Below are 15,234 nucleotides of genomic sequence, written 5' to 3'. Positions count from 1 at the left end.
TTTAGGTGGGATTCTGTGGTGTTTTGGGCTTGTTTGTTTTTTTGTGTGCTTGTGTGCCACAGCTTGAATGCTCGTGGCCTTCTACCTGTATTTCCTACCTAGGAAAATGCAGTCGTGTTGCTTAAGCTGAAATGTTCATAGAATGGCTTGGGTTGGTAGGGACCCAAGGATCATGGAGCTCCAACCTCCCTGCTGCATGCAGGACCAACCTCCCCATTTCACAGCAGCCCAGGCTGCCCAGGGCCCCATCCAACCTGGCCTCCAACACCTCCAGGGATGGACGGGGCATCACAGCCTCTCTGGGCAAACAGTGGCAGCCAGAGCTAAGATCTGAAAACCCATGGTTATTGTAGGACCTCGTGCCCATCCTCCCAAGCACTGTGGCAATATAACTAACAGTTTATACAAGTTTATCAATAACTGTGAAGTTTGCTTTCATTCCTCCTGGACTGTGGCATGCAGTGTGGTATGAGTGTGCTTAGTTGTACACAGTATGTGGAATTGATCTTTACTGGGAGGGGAGCAGATGAGATCAGCTGGCTGCTGCCAACAGAATGATTGCTGACATGCAGATTTGGCTTCTGCCCTTTTAGATTATGAAAGCTTCCTTGCTTGCTGATGAAGACGACCTGGATTTAATCCTGGACCATCACTCTGGGAAGCAACCTACAAAAATGGATACTTCTCAGGAGATCTGTTCTCCAAGGCTCCCTATCTCAAAATCCCAAGGGCAGAAGAGATGCTCAGGTACTGTGGCAAACCACACTGCATGGAGAAAGAGTTCAGTTCTAACATCAGTATGCAAAACCCCGTTACTGTCCAAGTGTGTGGCAGAGCAGCTGTGTGCTGTGGCTTTGGCCTGCCCTCGAGCTCCACAGCCAGCTCCCAAGGCTGCAGCTCCTGCCTTCCTTCCTGGCCTCACTGCACACTGCTGCGTTCCATGCTTCTGTTTTCTCTGCCTCACACTCCTGTGGTGGTGCTGCAGGCTCCCCTGCTGCTCCGTGGTGCTGTGTGTGTCCCACAGGGTGGTGATTCCAGTAGTAGTGCATGTCCTAAGCGTGGAGTTGCGTCCTGAATGCAATCTCAGACCTGAAATTGAGGACAGTTTCAATCCTGTTAATCAGTGTCTGCTTCCTCTGTAGTGTTCCTGTCCTCATGGTTTAACTCTATCAGTTAAAGTCATCATTACTTTCAAATCTCCATTTTTGGGGTGAGGCTACATGTCATACCACCTTCTTTAGTTTGGACCAAATCATTCTGTGCGTGGTGGATTTCATGACTCTCAAAACTGCAAGCAATTGCTTGTAGCTGTGCGTTGCCACAGCAGATCGAGGTGAGCATTTTCACTGGCTGGTTATGAAGGACTGAAATACCTCTGAAATCATAGAGCCATAGAATTGCTCAGGTTGGAAAAGACCTGAAAGATCATCAAATCCAACCACAACACAACCATCCTAACCTAACCAACAACCCTCAGCTAACTCATGGCCCTGAGCACCACATCCAAAGGGTTTTTAAACACATCCAGGGATGGGGACTCAACCACCTCCCTGTGCAGCCCATTGCAGTGCTTTACAGCCCTTTCTGTACACAAGTGTTTCCTGAGATCCAGCCTAACCCTCCCCTGGCACAACTTGAGGCCATTTCCCCTCGTCCTGTCACCAGTGAGAAGAGACCAGCCCTGCTCTGCTGCAGTCACCTTTCAGCTGTTGGAAGAGAGCAATCAGGTCTCCCCTCAGCCTCCTCTTCCCCACACCAAACAGCCCCAGTTCCTTCAGTCTCTCCCCATAGGCCACATTCTCTAAGCCTTCCCCAGCCTTGTTGCCCTTCTTTGGACCTGCTGCAGCACCTCCATGTCCTTTCTGTACTGAGGTGCCCAAAACTGAACACAGAACTCCAGGTGAGGCCTCACCAGTGCTGAGTAGTGAGCAGGATTGCTTCCCTAGTCCTGCTCACACACTATACAAGCCAGGAGGCCATAAGTAACAGAATATCAGAACCTCCTGATGCAAGGCAAATGCACGTGTGGTTAACTGTTCTTCCCCCTTCTTCCCTCCAGTCGCTGGGCTGCTGCAATCAAAGTTTGCTGATACCATTTTCCAACCACCCAGCACTGCTCTTTATGACCTCCAGGAGCCAAGGGTGTCTCGCAGCTCCCCTTCCCCTGCCTGCTGGTCAGCATCCTCTCCATTAGCATCAGCCTTTGCCGTCCCTCCGTCGGTCCCCGAGGTGCAGATGAGGACAGTGGGTGTCCGCAGGCAGCAGGGCTTGGTCCCTCTGGAGAGCTCCATCACCTATGGGAAGGGGAAGCTGCTGATGGACACGGCGCTGTTCATGGGACGCGCCTTCCGTGTGGGCTGGGGGCCCAACTGGACTCTGGTCAACTGTGGGGATCAGCTGAGTGGGTCGAGGGGGACGGAGGACCTCCCATGTGAGGCTGCAGACTATGGATTCCTGCCTGCTCCTGTTGCTCCAAAGATGTGAGTACTGATTGCCTTCAGGGTTCTGCTGTGCCCTTCACGTTTGAATGAGTCCCAGTTGGAAGTCAGTGTCGTTTTGGAGTTTGGCTTAGGGTCCTTTCTGAGGTGTGAGATAGAAGGTTGTCCAGCCGTCATAGAATCATAGGGTGCTTTGGGTTGGAAGGGAGCTCAAGGATCACAAAGCTCCAATCCCCCACCAATGCAGGGCCACCAACCTCCCCATCTCACAGCAGCCCAGGCTGCCCAGGGCCCCATCCAACCTGGCCTCCAACACCTCCACGGATGGACGGGGCATCACAGCCTCTCTGGGCAGCTGTTCCAGCACCTCACCACTCTCTCTCTAAACAACTTCCCCCTGACATCCAACCTCCAGCTGCCCTCCCTCAATTTCAAACCATTTCCCCTTGTTATGGAGACAGTGGAGAGCCTTCAGGTTGCTACCTGACAAAAATCTGTATGTCAGAGAAATGGAGCATCACAGTAAGAGTAGCTTTTTTTAACACTTTTCTAACACTGTCATCCAATCAAAGTTTGAAGTGGGAAAGTCCAAAGCTGTGGTTCAGGATGCTTAGAATGTGCTGCCCTTTATCCCTGGGAACGTCTTAACTTCTGAATTCTCACATGCCTTAGTTCTGTTGTACGTAAAGCAGGATCAGAAGTTTCTGGGCTGTGCAAATCCATACCCAAACTTCACTGGAATTCAGCCCGTTGTGCCATTCAGGACTTCCAAAATGCTTCTTGAGTTGATCTGCAGCACATTTAACTTGTTAGCAGAATGAATCACAGAATCACCAAGGCTGGAAAAGACCTTCAAGACCGTCCAGTCCAACCATCCACCCATCACCAATGGTTCTCACTACACCACGTCCCTCAGCACAAAATCCAGATGTTCCTTGAACTCCTCCAGGCTCTGTGACTCCACCAGCTCCCTGGGCAGCCCATTGCAGTGCTCCTGTCAGATGTGCTGGGTTGTGGTAAGGTGTGCTGTTGCCTTTCGTGTGCTGGAGGCACGGTGAGATCGATTGGCCCATGTGTAATTCTGAATCCCAGGCTATCCAGATTCTGCATACCCAGTCACTGACCTCCACTCTTACGTCTGCTGCTGTGTTACAGTCAGGACAAGCTGTGTAGTACAGCTGCTCCATAATAGGAGTTTATTCACATGGAAAAGAACTCAGTGTTGTTTACCTGTTTGTTTTCTTCTTTCTTTTACTGCAGACTCCCAGAGTCCCCTTTCAAGGTTCACGTGGAGAAGCTGAACTTGGAACAAAGGAAGATGAACAGAGACAAGCAGTTGTATCTCATCCCTCTGGAGATAAAGCTGAAGCACAGCACTGTCCATATGGACGAACAGTGTCCTCTCCTGGCTCCCAACCCAGGAGTGTCTGCTATTCATGACTATGCTGACTGGGTCCGAACAGCATCTGAGGATCCTGCTGTGATGGAGAGTGAGTAGAGAGTGCTTGTATTTACAGAGGATCTGGAGAACTATCCAGCCCAGGTCATTTGAGTGTGAATAAAGCAAAGTGGCTGCACCTCCACGTTCTTGCTGAAAGCCCAAAGGTGGTTGGTAGCATTTGGTGGCTGACTGAGGTGCAGCAGTAGGATATCCTGTAAGATTACGCTTTGACAACCTTAGGAGGCTTCTCTAAACATTCTCTTGGTTTTACCCTCCTGACCGGCTTAATTCTGTACTGGCAGCTGTTGTGAAGCACTGGTGCTTGACGTGGACTTTGTGTGAAGCCATCTGGGGGAACCTGAAGGAGCTGGAGGCCAGCCTGGAGGAGCCCAGTGAGTACGTGCTGGCCCTGGAGCGCAGGAGGGCTTTCTCTCGCTGGCTGTCAGAGACTGCAGCAGCACGGATTGATGAGGAGGTTGCTTTGACCCAACACCGCAACCGTGTGGAGGCTGTGTTCAGCTGCCTCACAGGGAGGAGGATTGGAGAGGCCTGCAGGCTTGCGCAGCAGGCAGGTAAGATGCTCACATTCCTTGTTCTCAAAGGGAGGAGGTAGGAAGGGAGAGACATAAAGAGAACTTTGGCACTGAGAGCTCGTGGTGAGTAACTTCAGCACTCTGGTGCTGAAGGTGGGAGATGGATTAAGGCACAGTCTGCCTTGTCTGCTTGCTGCTCATACAAGCGTAGAGTCCACAGCATGGTTGGGTTGGAAAGACACTCAAAGCCCCAAATCTGGGCAAGTTCCCCCCACACCTGCCCAGGGTCCCATCCACGGCCTCAGGCATCTCCAGCAACAGAGCAAATGCAGTCATATTTACACTGCTTTACTGTCAGTTCTTCTAGAGGTAGGAAGCAATACTGTTTTGCATTGGAAACATTCTTTTTGCATAGGATGTCCTCTGAATAGTATCCTCTTCAGTATTTTTAATGGAGCTTAGAATCATAGAATGGCTGGATTGGAAGGGAGCTCAAGGATCACGAAGCTCCAACCCCCCACCAATGCAGGGCCACCAACCTCCCCATCTCACAGCAGCCCAGGCTGCCCAGGGCCCCATCCAACCTGGCCTTGAACACCTCCAGGGATGGACGGGGCATCACAGCCTCTCTGGGCAGCTGTTCCAGCACCTCACCACTCTCTCTCTAAACAACTTCCCCCTGACATCCAACCTCCAGCTGCCCTCCCTCAACTCCAAGCCATTTCCCCTTGTCCTGCTGCCATCTCCCCTTTCCAAGAGTTGAGCTTCTTTGAAGCTGCTTACATTTGATTTAAAAGCTTATTTTCAGACCTTAATGCCTAGTTCCATCCTGACCCTTTGTCCCCTCAAGTCTTCAAACTTCTCCATTCATTTGACCTTATTTGGGAGGTCAGTCCTTCTGATTCCTTTGTATTCCACCTGTCCTATTTTATTAGGTATGTAGCTCATAAGGAACCAGATAGTTGAGCAGCTGTAAGCTGAGCAGAAAGGTTTTGTGGTTCACAAACAGGCAACAGCTGTCAGTGTGTTTCCTAACGTGCTGCTGTCTCTTCTTCCAGGCAACCACCGGCTTGCCCTGCTCCTCTCCCAGCTGGTGGGCAGCCAGCCCACACGGGACCTGCTCACCATGCAGCTGGTGGACTGGCACAGGCTGCAGGCAGACTGCTTCATCCCAGAGGAGCGCCTGCGCATCTTCGCTCTGCTGGCTGGGAAGCCTGTATGTTGTTGTAATTGTTTTGTCCTTCAGTCACAGACCATAGAATGGCTTGGGTGGAAGAGACCTCAAGGATCACGAAGCTCCAACCCCCCACCAATGCAGGGCCACCAACCTCCCCATCTCACAGCAGCCCAGGCTGCCCAGGGCCCCATCCAACCTGGCCTTGAACACCTCCAGGGATGGACGGGGCATCACAGCCTCTCTGGGCAGCTGTTCCAGCACCTCACCACTCTCTCTCTAAACAACTTCCCCCTGACATCCAACCTCCAGCTGCCCTCCCTCAACTCCAAACCATTTCCCCTTGTCCTGCTGCCATCTCCCCTTTCACAGAGCTGACTCCCCTCCTGTCTGCAGGCTCCCTTCAGGCACTGCAGGCTGCACTCAGGTCACCCCGCAGCTTCTCTTCTCCATGCTGAACAAGCCCAGCTCCCTCAGCCTGTCTTTGTAGGGAGGTGCTGCAGCCCCTGCTCACCTTTGTGGCTCCTCTGGGTCCTCTCCCACAGCTCCCTGTCCTTCTTGTACTGGGGCCCCAAAGTACTCCAGATGGCTCCTTGATTTGGCTCTGCCTCCTGACAGCAGTCATTAACATTTTGATGGTCAATCCCAGTGTGATACATGGCAGAGATGAACACAAACTGACCTTTGGGGTTTTCTGTCTGTTTTACTGATGGACTTACTATGTTGTGTGCTGCCTCTTGTCCCCCATGCACCAACCTGTGTGTGACTTGTGTGATCCTCCAGGTGTGGCAGTTGTCTGAGAGAACCAGCATCAATGTGTGCTCACAGCTGGACTGGAAGCGCTGCATGGCCGTCCACCTCTGGTACCTCCTGCCTCCAACAGCTTCCATCTCCCAGGCACTTGCCATGTACGAGGCAGCATTTCAGGTAGGTCAGCATGCCTGGCTGAGAGGCTTTCCTGGTCCTGGCTGGAGCTGTGGACTGGTGCTGCATGGAGCTGAGTGTTGTGAGCAGCCCCTGGTGCTGGGGATGCATTTGTGCAGCAGCTTACATTGGTGTGGATCTCCCTTTTCCCTCTGTGGAGTGGAAGTAAATCACTGAGGTTGAGCCTCCAGGTGACTTTCCTGAGAAGCACGGGCCCTGCTCTTCTTCTTGCTGTGTCAGTGACTTGTTTCAAGCTCAGCTCCCACCTGCTTACAGTGAGACAGATGCAGGGAGGTGGGCGGTGGCCACCAGCACAGAGGCCATTTGTGGTGGCTGCTCAGCTTTCCTGCTGTGCTGATTCATGCTCAGCTGTCTGCTGAAGTGCTCCTCACCAAGCCACTGCTCTGCTGCATCCCCAGCTCCTGCAGACGGTGTGTGGCTGCGTGTGTCATGCGAGCTGTATTGCTGTGAACTAGAAAATACAGTATGGAATCATTTAACTGGAGGTAGCTTGGCAGTCCCTAAGGATTGCCCAAGCACAGCCTCAGGTCTGCCCTCCTAATGAGAGGTTTAATGCTGCAGCAGTCAGTAGTGTGAGTGTTGTATGCAGGGTAAGGTGTGCTGTCTGTAAACTCACCCGCAAAACAATTTGTTTAGACCACATCAGAGTCTGAGAAATACGCCTGCTGCCCCCTGCCTCCTTACCTGGAAGGCTCTGGTTGTGTGATTGAGGAAGATGATAATGCAGGAAGACCTCTCAGAGATGTCTGTTTCCATTTGTTAAAGCTCTACAGCGACAGGTGAGTGGGGGAATGGTTCCAACGTGGTTTGGAAGAGCCTTGGTAAGGCAGTGACCTCCCAAATGAGATGTGTGTAATTAACTTTGCTATTCGCTGCACTCACTTAAGGTGGTGAAAAATCTGCCTTGCCAGCATGGCATTACAGCATGTGGTGCTGCTGTCTGTTGGTGCTTAAACACGAGCTTAGAAACGCGATTTTGTTGTTTTCTGAGTGCTTCCTGCTGTAATCTTGCTTTCTCTGAAGGCACAGAGCAGCCTGCAGAGGGAGCACAGGGACACCTGAGGACTGTGGCAGTCTGGGTGCAGACTCGAAGCAGGAGCAAAAGCACTTGAGCAGTTCATAGAATGACAGAATGGCCTGGGTTGCAAAGGAGCACAGCGCTCATCCAGCTCCAAGCCCTGCTGTGTGCAGGTCGCCAGCCAGCAGCCCAGGCTGCCCAGAGCCACATCCAGCCTGGCCTCCAATGCCTGCAGGGATGGATGGGGCATCCACAGCCTCCTTGGGCAACCTGTGCCACTGCCTCACCACCCTCTGCCTCCAAAACTTCCTCCTCACATCCAACCCAAACCTCCTCTGTCTCACTTTCAAACCATTCCCAGTCGTTCCTTCTTTAAAAAGGCAGACAGAAAACCAAGAATGGAGCTTGCTCTGTGGAACAGCTGGAGGTGGAAGGAGGGGAACCAAACGGCTCTGATTTCTGCTTCTGTGATGCCTGCACCATTAGCTGTTAATGTGGCACACGTTGTTTCCTCCAGGCACTACGATCTGGACCAGCTGCTGGATCCCAGGAGCATCACGTGTGACCCCATGGACTATCGCCTCAGCTGGCACCTGTGGGAGGTGCTGCGTGCCCTCAATTACAGCCACCTATGCAGGCAGGGGCAGGGAGTGCTGAATGCCAGCTATGCTGCCCAGCTGGAGAGCGAAGGCCTGTGGGAGTGGGCTGTGTTTGTGGTGCTGCACGAGCCTGATACCCAGTAAGTGAGCGTCATCCTCAAGGCAAAAATATCAACCAGTCTCTGATCTGTAGAGCATGGCTGTCAGAGCTGCTGGTTGTGCTGGAGCTGCAGTGTCACTGTGTGCAGAGCAGTGTGTCGGAGCTCCAGGTCCCTCGTTAGGTGTCACACAGTGCTGTAATGACTATTGAACTGTCAAATGTAGAAACCAGACTGGCTGAGGTGGCTCATATGATGCAGCTCATGAAGCTTGCTGCACTGCAGAGCCTGGCCTGAGAGCAGCAGTAGTGCAGAATTGTGTCCCTGGTCAGCTCCAAAGGGAAGAGGTAGAAGGGTGTGCGATGGGATCCCTGCTGAAACAGGGGTTTGCTTTTATTGTAAGTTGTATTTGCCCCCCTGCTCTGCTCTTGTGAGGCCCCATCTGCAGCACTGCATCCAGGGCTGGGGACCCCAGCACAAGAAAGACAGGGAGCTGTGGGAGAGGGTCCAGAGGAGCCACAGAGATGAGCAGAGGGCTGCAGCACCTCCCTACAAAGACAGGCTGAGGGAGCTGGGCTTGTTCAGCATGGAGAAGAGAATTATCTTAAAATTGTAACCAGCACCATTGTTTTTGCAAGGGTGCCTCTTGCTGTTAGTGCTCACAGTGCAGTTATTACATCTCAACGTTGTTTCTCCAACCCACAGCTTCAGTTAAGCCCATATCTGACTTGAGGGCTGTGAGTCACGTTGAAATCATTTTCAGCTGCAGTGCTGAAGGCGTAGCAGAGCATCAGTGACACCTCAGTAGTGTTCAAGCTGTGCTGAAGGAATGCAGTTGGTGTTAGAGTTCCTCTGTGTCCTGTTGAAGGCTGCTGAAGCAGAGGGCTGGCGGTGCAGAGCTGTGCCTCTGTTGCAGCCAACAGCACGGTGCAGTGCCTGCTGTGGAAGCCCAGCTCCTGATGCTGTGATTCCTCCCAGTGCCTGAGGGCAGCTTGTCAGCAGCAGAGCAGCTTGGTGAGGGCAGGAGGGGGAGGATGGCTGTAAGCTGAAGGAGGGAAGGTCGGGAGGGGAAACCTTCACCCAGCTGCTGCTCAGAGCCCTGGCTCCCATCCTGGAGGAGCCTGAGGCCGTGGGTGGGCAGCAGGACCCTGAGCTGAGGGCACATGGCTGCAGTGGGGCTGGGCTCTGTGAGATCCTTCGAGCCCAGTGTGCTGAGATGTGCTGTGATGGAACAGCATCCTGTCCTCTGCTCCCTGCAGCCTGCGTGAGAAGGCCGTGCGGGAGCTGCTGGGCCGGCACTGCGCTCTGTGCGACAGCCCTGAGTCGTGGGCCAAGGAAACCTTCCTGACACAGCGCCTCTGCGTCCCTGCCGAGTGGATCCACGAAGCAAAGGCTGTTCGAGCCCGGATGGAGGGCGACAAGCATAAAGAAGCCCTGTTCCTGTTCAAGGCCGGGCACTGGAACCAGTGCCACAAGTTGGTTGTGCGGCACCTCGCATCAGGTGAGCTGGGAACCGTTTGTCCCATTCTGTTTTGAGCAGTGTGCAGGAATGTGATGGGAACAGAGGTGATGGAGGCAGCAGTGCTGCTACTGCTCGGAAAGCAAATGGGATCCTGGGCTCCAGCAGCAGAGGGGTGGCAGCAGGGACAGGGAGGTGATTGTCCCCCTCTGCTCTGCCCTCGTGAGGCCCCATCTGCAGCACTGCGTCCAGGGCTGGAGCCCCCAGCACAAGAAAGACAGGGAGCTGTTGGAGAGGAGCCACAAAGATGAGCAGAGGGCTGCAGCACCTCCCTACAAAGCCAGGCTGAGGGAGCTGGGCTTGTTCAGCATGGAGAAGAGAAGCTGCGGGGTGACCTGAGTGCAGCCTGCAGTGCCTGAAGGGAGCCTGCAGCCAGGAGGGGAGTCAGCTCTGTGAAAAGGGAGATGGCAGCAGGACAAGGGGAAATGGTTTGGAGTTGAGGGAGGGCAGCTGGAGGTTGGATGTCAGGGGGAAGTTGTTTAGAGAGAGAGTGGTGAGGTGCTGGAACAGCTGCCCAGAGAGGCTGTGATGCCCCGTCCATCCCTGGAGGTGTTCAAGGCCAGGTTGGATGGGGCCCTGGGCAGCCTGGGCTGCTGTGAGATGGGGAGGTTGGTGGCCCTGCATTGGTGGGGGGTTGGAGCTTCGTGATCCTTGAGCTCCCTTCCAACCCAAACCATTCTGTGTTTGTGGTGTCACAGCTGTGCAGGGGCAGCACTGTTCCTGGCAGGGAGGTGAATTCGGGACGGCTGGCTGTTCTAGAGTAGCTCATTTGGTCCCTGGGGCAGTGGTTCTTCACCACAAATGTGTGAGAAGAGTGATGGTCGGCCCTCTGCACACCCACCTTTGGGTCCAGCACTGAGCCGTGGGGGTTGTGGTTCTGGGGAGGTTGGGGTGCTGGGTGGCCTCAGGCTCTGCGTGTCACAAATCAAGGGAACGCTGCCAGCCACAGCTGAACTGTGACAGTGCAGGCACATCACAGAGGGGTTTCCTTTAGCAGCATGTGTACAAGGAACCCGTTGGCTTAACTGCTTATATTTGTTCTCCTTAGATGCCATTATTAACGAGAACTACAAATACCTGAAAGGCTTCCTGGAAGATCTCTCCCCTCCGGAGCGCAGCGCACTCATCCAGGACTGGGAGCTGGCAGGGCTGGTCTACCTGGATTACATCCGTGTCATAGAGATGGTGGATAGGATTCAGCAGGTAACACTGAGATGAGTGGTTTCCTCCTATGGGGTTTCCTGCAGTTCAGACAGAGCTTCATTTTTAGAATAACCTCACAATGTTGAGGCTGATTTGTGTCCTGCAGATGTGAGCACCTCTGAAAGTACAGAGCTGGTAGGCAATGTCAAACAAGGTGTGCTCTGCCCTGCAGCATGTGGGAGCTTAGTGAAAGAGGAGCAGAGGGAGGTGCTCAGCGAGGAGCCTGCATGTCACAGCATCACAGAATGGTTGGGTTGGAAGGGAGCTCAGGGATCACGAAGCTCCAACCCCCCACCAATGCAGGGCCACCAACCTCCCCATCTCACAGCAGCCCAGGCTGCCCAGGGCCCCATCCAACCTGGCCTTGAACACCTCCAGGGATGGACGGGGCATCACAGCCTCTCTGGGCAGCTGTTCCAGCACCTCACCACTCTCTCTCTAAACAACTTCCCCCTGACATCCAACCTCCAGCTGCCCTCCCTCAACTCCAAACCATTTCCCCTTGTCCTGCTGCCATCTCCCCTTTCACAGAGCTGACTCCCCTCCTGTCTGCAGGCTGCACTGAGGTCACCCCACAGCCTGCTTTTCTCCAGGCTGAACGAGCCCAGTCCTGTTTAATTCAGTTCCAGGATTCTCCTGTGGCCCTTCAGGTGCTCATCTCAGGTTCTCAGGTGCATTTGATGGCACAGGTGGGGCCTGGTGGTTGGGGTGATCCCTGCAGGAGGATGGCACTGGAATGGATGCCCAGGGAGGTGGTGGAATCGCCGACCCTGGGGGTGTTCAAGGAAAGACTGGATGTTGCGTTGAGGGACATGGTTTAGTAGGAGCTATTGGGAATAGGTGAACGGTTGGACTGGGTGATCTTTTAGGTCTTTTCCAACCTTAGTGATTCTATGATTCTATGATTCTATCTGGGTGGCTCTCAGCCCTGTCTGCTCTCCTTTGCTTCCAGCTGGATTGTTCCACATATGAGCTGGAGCGCTTGCACACCAAAGTGACGTCGCTGTGCAACAGGATCGAGCAGATCCAGTGCCACAACGCCAGGGACCGCCTGGCTCAGTCAGGTATGGGGGCAGTGGGAGGAGCACAGCGGGTGATGTGATGGGGGGAAGGATGCTTGGGTGGTGCTCAGAGGCTGTGTGTGCCAAGTGGGGACTGCTGCTGTGCCCCAGAGGTCTGTTGTGGGGCTGATGCTCTTCAGCTCTGCTAGCAGTGGCACAGGCAGTTTGCTGATGGCAGCCAGCTGAGTGGGGCTGTGGTGCAGTAGAAAAGGGGGGGATGACATCCAGGGGGACATGGGAGGCTCCAAAAGTGGGCACAGGAGAACCTGTGAGCTTCCCAGGGCTGAGTGCAGCACCAGGTTGGGGCAGTGCTAATAGAAACACAGATGGGAGCCAAGACCCACAGCAGGCTGTAGGTTTACACACCCAGCCAGGCACCTTGGCTGAAGAATCCATATTGAGTTGTTGGAGTGCATTCCTGAGCAGGCTGTGAGCTCATGGCTGCTCGCAGGATCACAGCATCTCAGAATGGTTTGGGTTGGAAGGGAGCTCAAGGATCACGAAGCTCCAACCCCCCACCAATGCAGGGCCACCAACCTCCCCATCTCACAGCAGCCCAGGCTGCCCAGGGCCCCATCCAACCTGGCCTCCAACACCTCCAGGGATGGATGGGGCATCACAGCCTCTCTGGGCAGCTGTTCCAGCACCTCACCACTCTCTCTCTAAACAACTTCCCCCTGACATCCAACCTCCAGCTGCCCTCCCTCAACTCCAAACCATTTCCCCTTGTCCTGCTGCCATCTCCCCTTTCCAAGAGCTGACTCCCCCCCTGTCTGCAGGCTCCCTTGAGGCACTGCAGGCTGCACTGAGGTCTCCTCCATGCTGAACAAGCCCAGCTCCCTCAGCCCGTCATTGCAGGGAGGCTCTGCAGCCCCCTGTTGAAATGCAGCGCCCTGCTCACACGCAGGTTCCCTTCTGCAGTGTGGGCAAACCCCTCTGACCATGGCACCCTGCCTCTGGAGGGATGGAGGCCTGATGGCTGGGTGGCTGCTAAGCTGTGACCCCGTTGCTCTCCTCTCTCCGCAGACATGGCCAAGCGCATCGCCAACCTGCTGCGCGTGGTTCTCAGCCTGCAGCACAGCCCGGAGCCGCTGGCTGACGGCAGCCCTGAGCTGCACCTCGTGCCCCTCCGCCTGCTGGCCCCCCACGTGGGCCGCCTGCCCATGCCTGAGGATTACGCCCTGGAGGAGCTGCGGGGCCTCACGCAGTCCTACCTGCGGGAGCTGACGGTGGTCACGCACTGAGGCCCCGCTCCCGGCTCCTCTGGACTCTGTGTGTTTCCTCGCCCCGCTCCCGGGCCGGAGCTCGGCGCCTTTTTATCTGTGGAGCTGTGGGCAGCTTTGAGACGTGGCTTAACGCCGAGCTGGGGAAGCGATGGATCCGTTTGGACCTCGCCTGTCGGCACTTGGACTTCACAGCCTCTTTCTTAGAATCAATAAAATGCCTCTTTGTGCAACCAGGTGAGACTGTGCTGTGCGCGGGCGCCGAGGGGCTTCGTGTCCTGGCGGCTCCGCTTTGCTCCATCGGCAGCACGGGGTGCTGTGTGGGGGCAGCTGGCCTCGGCTTCCTGTCACTGGGAGCACGGCGTTAAGCCAGCAGCACCAGGTGGGGCTGTGCTGCTGTTCTGCGGGTGGGGGGCAGGGGAGAAGAACCCGACTTGGGTGTGGATTTCTTCCATTGGGAGCCGTGTGGCCCCTTCTGCTCTCTGCTCCATCCCCAAAACGCTGCGAGGGCCGCCTGCCTCCCCAGCCCGGAGCCCAGCTCTGCGTGCGCCTCAGGCCGTGCTGCAAGGCTGCAGCAGCCAGCTGCCTTCAGCTCTGCACCCTGAGGGCACCCAGCTCTGCACCGCCGCTGCTCTGGATGCTCCGTGCTGCTCTGGATGCTCCGTGCCGCCCCGCCGTGGGGAGCAGCTGCCGTTGGTGCTCCCTGCTCCGTGTGCTGAGAACAAACGAACAAACAAACTATTTTTGGATGGAAAAATAAAAAAGGCAAAGGTGCTGCCAGCAGCTCTGATGGTCCTTGAGCACCTGGGGGTTGTAAAGGTTTTTATGGAGAAATTATAAAGACGTGATTATTTTCCTGTCCTTTTGAAACCGAGAAATAAAATGTTTATAGAAATACAAGGTTTCCCACCGTTGGCTTTGCTTTTTCAGCAGACTGCAGGGCTGCAATTGGGGGCATGGAGGGGGGGAAGGGAGCAAAAGGACCCACAACTACAGGAGGGGGGCCTGGGGGCACCTTGGGCCTTCAGCAAAGGGGGCTGGGAGGAGCGCAGTGCTGCTGCAGGGCTTTTCCATGGGCACCAAGTGCTGGAATGGCACCGAGGGGCCCCTGGGGCTGCCCCCCTCCTGCAGCACCGGGGTTGTGGTGGCCGTGGGGCAGAGCTGAATGTGACACCTGCCCACACCGAGCCGGGTCACGCTGCCTTCCATTACCCTAATTGCCTCTCCAGGAGCCCAGCTGCCGTCCTGGGATGAATAATTCACTGCCTGGAAACAAAACCTCCGGCCTTAAAACCGATCGGGGGCTGCTGGGCGCCTGCTGTGGTGCCACAGGATGGGGGAGAGGTGCTCAGGTGATGCCCCCAGCAGCACGGTGACCTTTGGTGAGCCCTGATGTTGGTCGGACCCCTCGTCTCTGTAGGTCCCTTCCAATGGATCTGCTTTATTCTGTTTGGTTCTCAGCAGCCAAATAGGAACAGCCGTCCCTGTCCTGCGCTCTGCCCCAGCTCTGCCCAATGCCACCTGCAGCATCTCCTCCTCCAGCGCCTCCAGCTCCTGCATCACCTCCAGCATCCCATCAACCTCCATCGCCTCCTCCACCCATTGCTTCCATCCATCACCTCCTCTGCCTCCATCCATCGCTTCTATCCATCACCACCACCTCATCTGCCTCCATCCATTGCTTCCACCGCCCTCAATGCCTCCATCCATCCCCTCCATCGCCTCCTCTACCTCCACCCATTGCTTCCATCACCTCCATCTCCTCCACCACTCGCCTCCACCACCAGCACCTCTCTCCACCTCTCCAGCACCACCACAGCTGTGGGCAGCAGAGGACCCGTCCCCAGGCTCTTCTCTTTCACAGAGGCAGGTCTCCAGCTGCCCAGCACCGATCCCCCCGGGGGGCTCAGCAGCAGCACAGACCCACAGACAGCATCCAGGACCGCCGAGAGCAGCGGCTGCCCTCGGATCGGCCCCTGCTC

General features: G+C 55.2%; 2 protein-coding genes across 5 annotated transcripts in view; one reads left to right on the top strand and one right to left on the bottom strand.

Annotated features, from left to right (window-relative positions):
* Window positions 1-11,902, bottom strand: part of PGAP2 (post-GPI attachment to proteins 2) — a 58,872-nt gene extending 46,970 nt beyond the window's left edge. The window contains exon 1 of the mRNA XM_048950854.1: window positions 11,327-11,902. The gene's annotated coding sequence lies outside the window, so the exon portion shown is untranslated. The remainder of the gene's footprint in view (window positions 1-11,326) is intronic.
* The window catches only part of NUP98 (nucleoporin 98 and 96 precursor), a 39,000-nt gene extending 24,854 nt beyond the window's left edge, over window positions 1-14,146 (top strand). For all 4 annotated transcript variants that reach the window (XM_048950242.1, XM_048950223.1, XM_048950240.1 and 1 more), the window contains exons 22-33: window positions 594-747; window positions 2,060-2,480; window positions 3,699-3,928; window positions 4,182-4,451; window positions 5,471-5,628; window positions 6,370-6,513; window positions 7,168-7,310; window positions 8,067-8,288; window positions 9,506-9,747; window positions 10,814-10,968; window positions 11,921-12,032; window positions 13,056-14,146. In XM_048950242.1, coding sequence (XP_048806199.1) covers window positions 594-747; window positions 2,060-2,480; window positions 3,699-3,928; window positions 4,182-4,451; window positions 5,471-5,628; window positions 6,370-6,513; window positions 7,168-7,310; window positions 8,067-8,288; window positions 9,506-9,747; window positions 10,814-10,968; window positions 11,921-12,032; window positions 13,056-13,273 — 2,469 coding nt within the window. In that variant the 3' untranslated portion in view covers window positions 13,274-14,146. The remainder of the gene's footprint in view (window positions 1-593; window positions 748-2,059; window positions 2,481-3,698; window positions 3,929-4,181; window positions 4,452-5,470; window positions 5,629-6,369; window positions 6,514-7,167; window positions 7,311-8,066; window positions 8,289-9,505; window positions 9,748-10,813; window positions 10,969-11,920; window positions 12,033-13,055) is intronic.
* The last annotated feature ends 1,088 nt before the right edge of the window (window positions 14,147-15,234 follow it).

Source organism: Lagopus muta, chromosome 1 (genome assembly GCF_023343835.1).
Source record: "Lagopus muta isolate bLagMut1 chromosome 1, bLagMut1 primary, whole genome shotgun sequence".
Taxonomy (NCBI): Eukaryota; Metazoa; Chordata; class Aves; order Galliformes; family Phasianidae; genus Lagopus; species Lagopus muta.
This window is presented reverse-complemented; position numbering and strand designations above follow the sequence as displayed.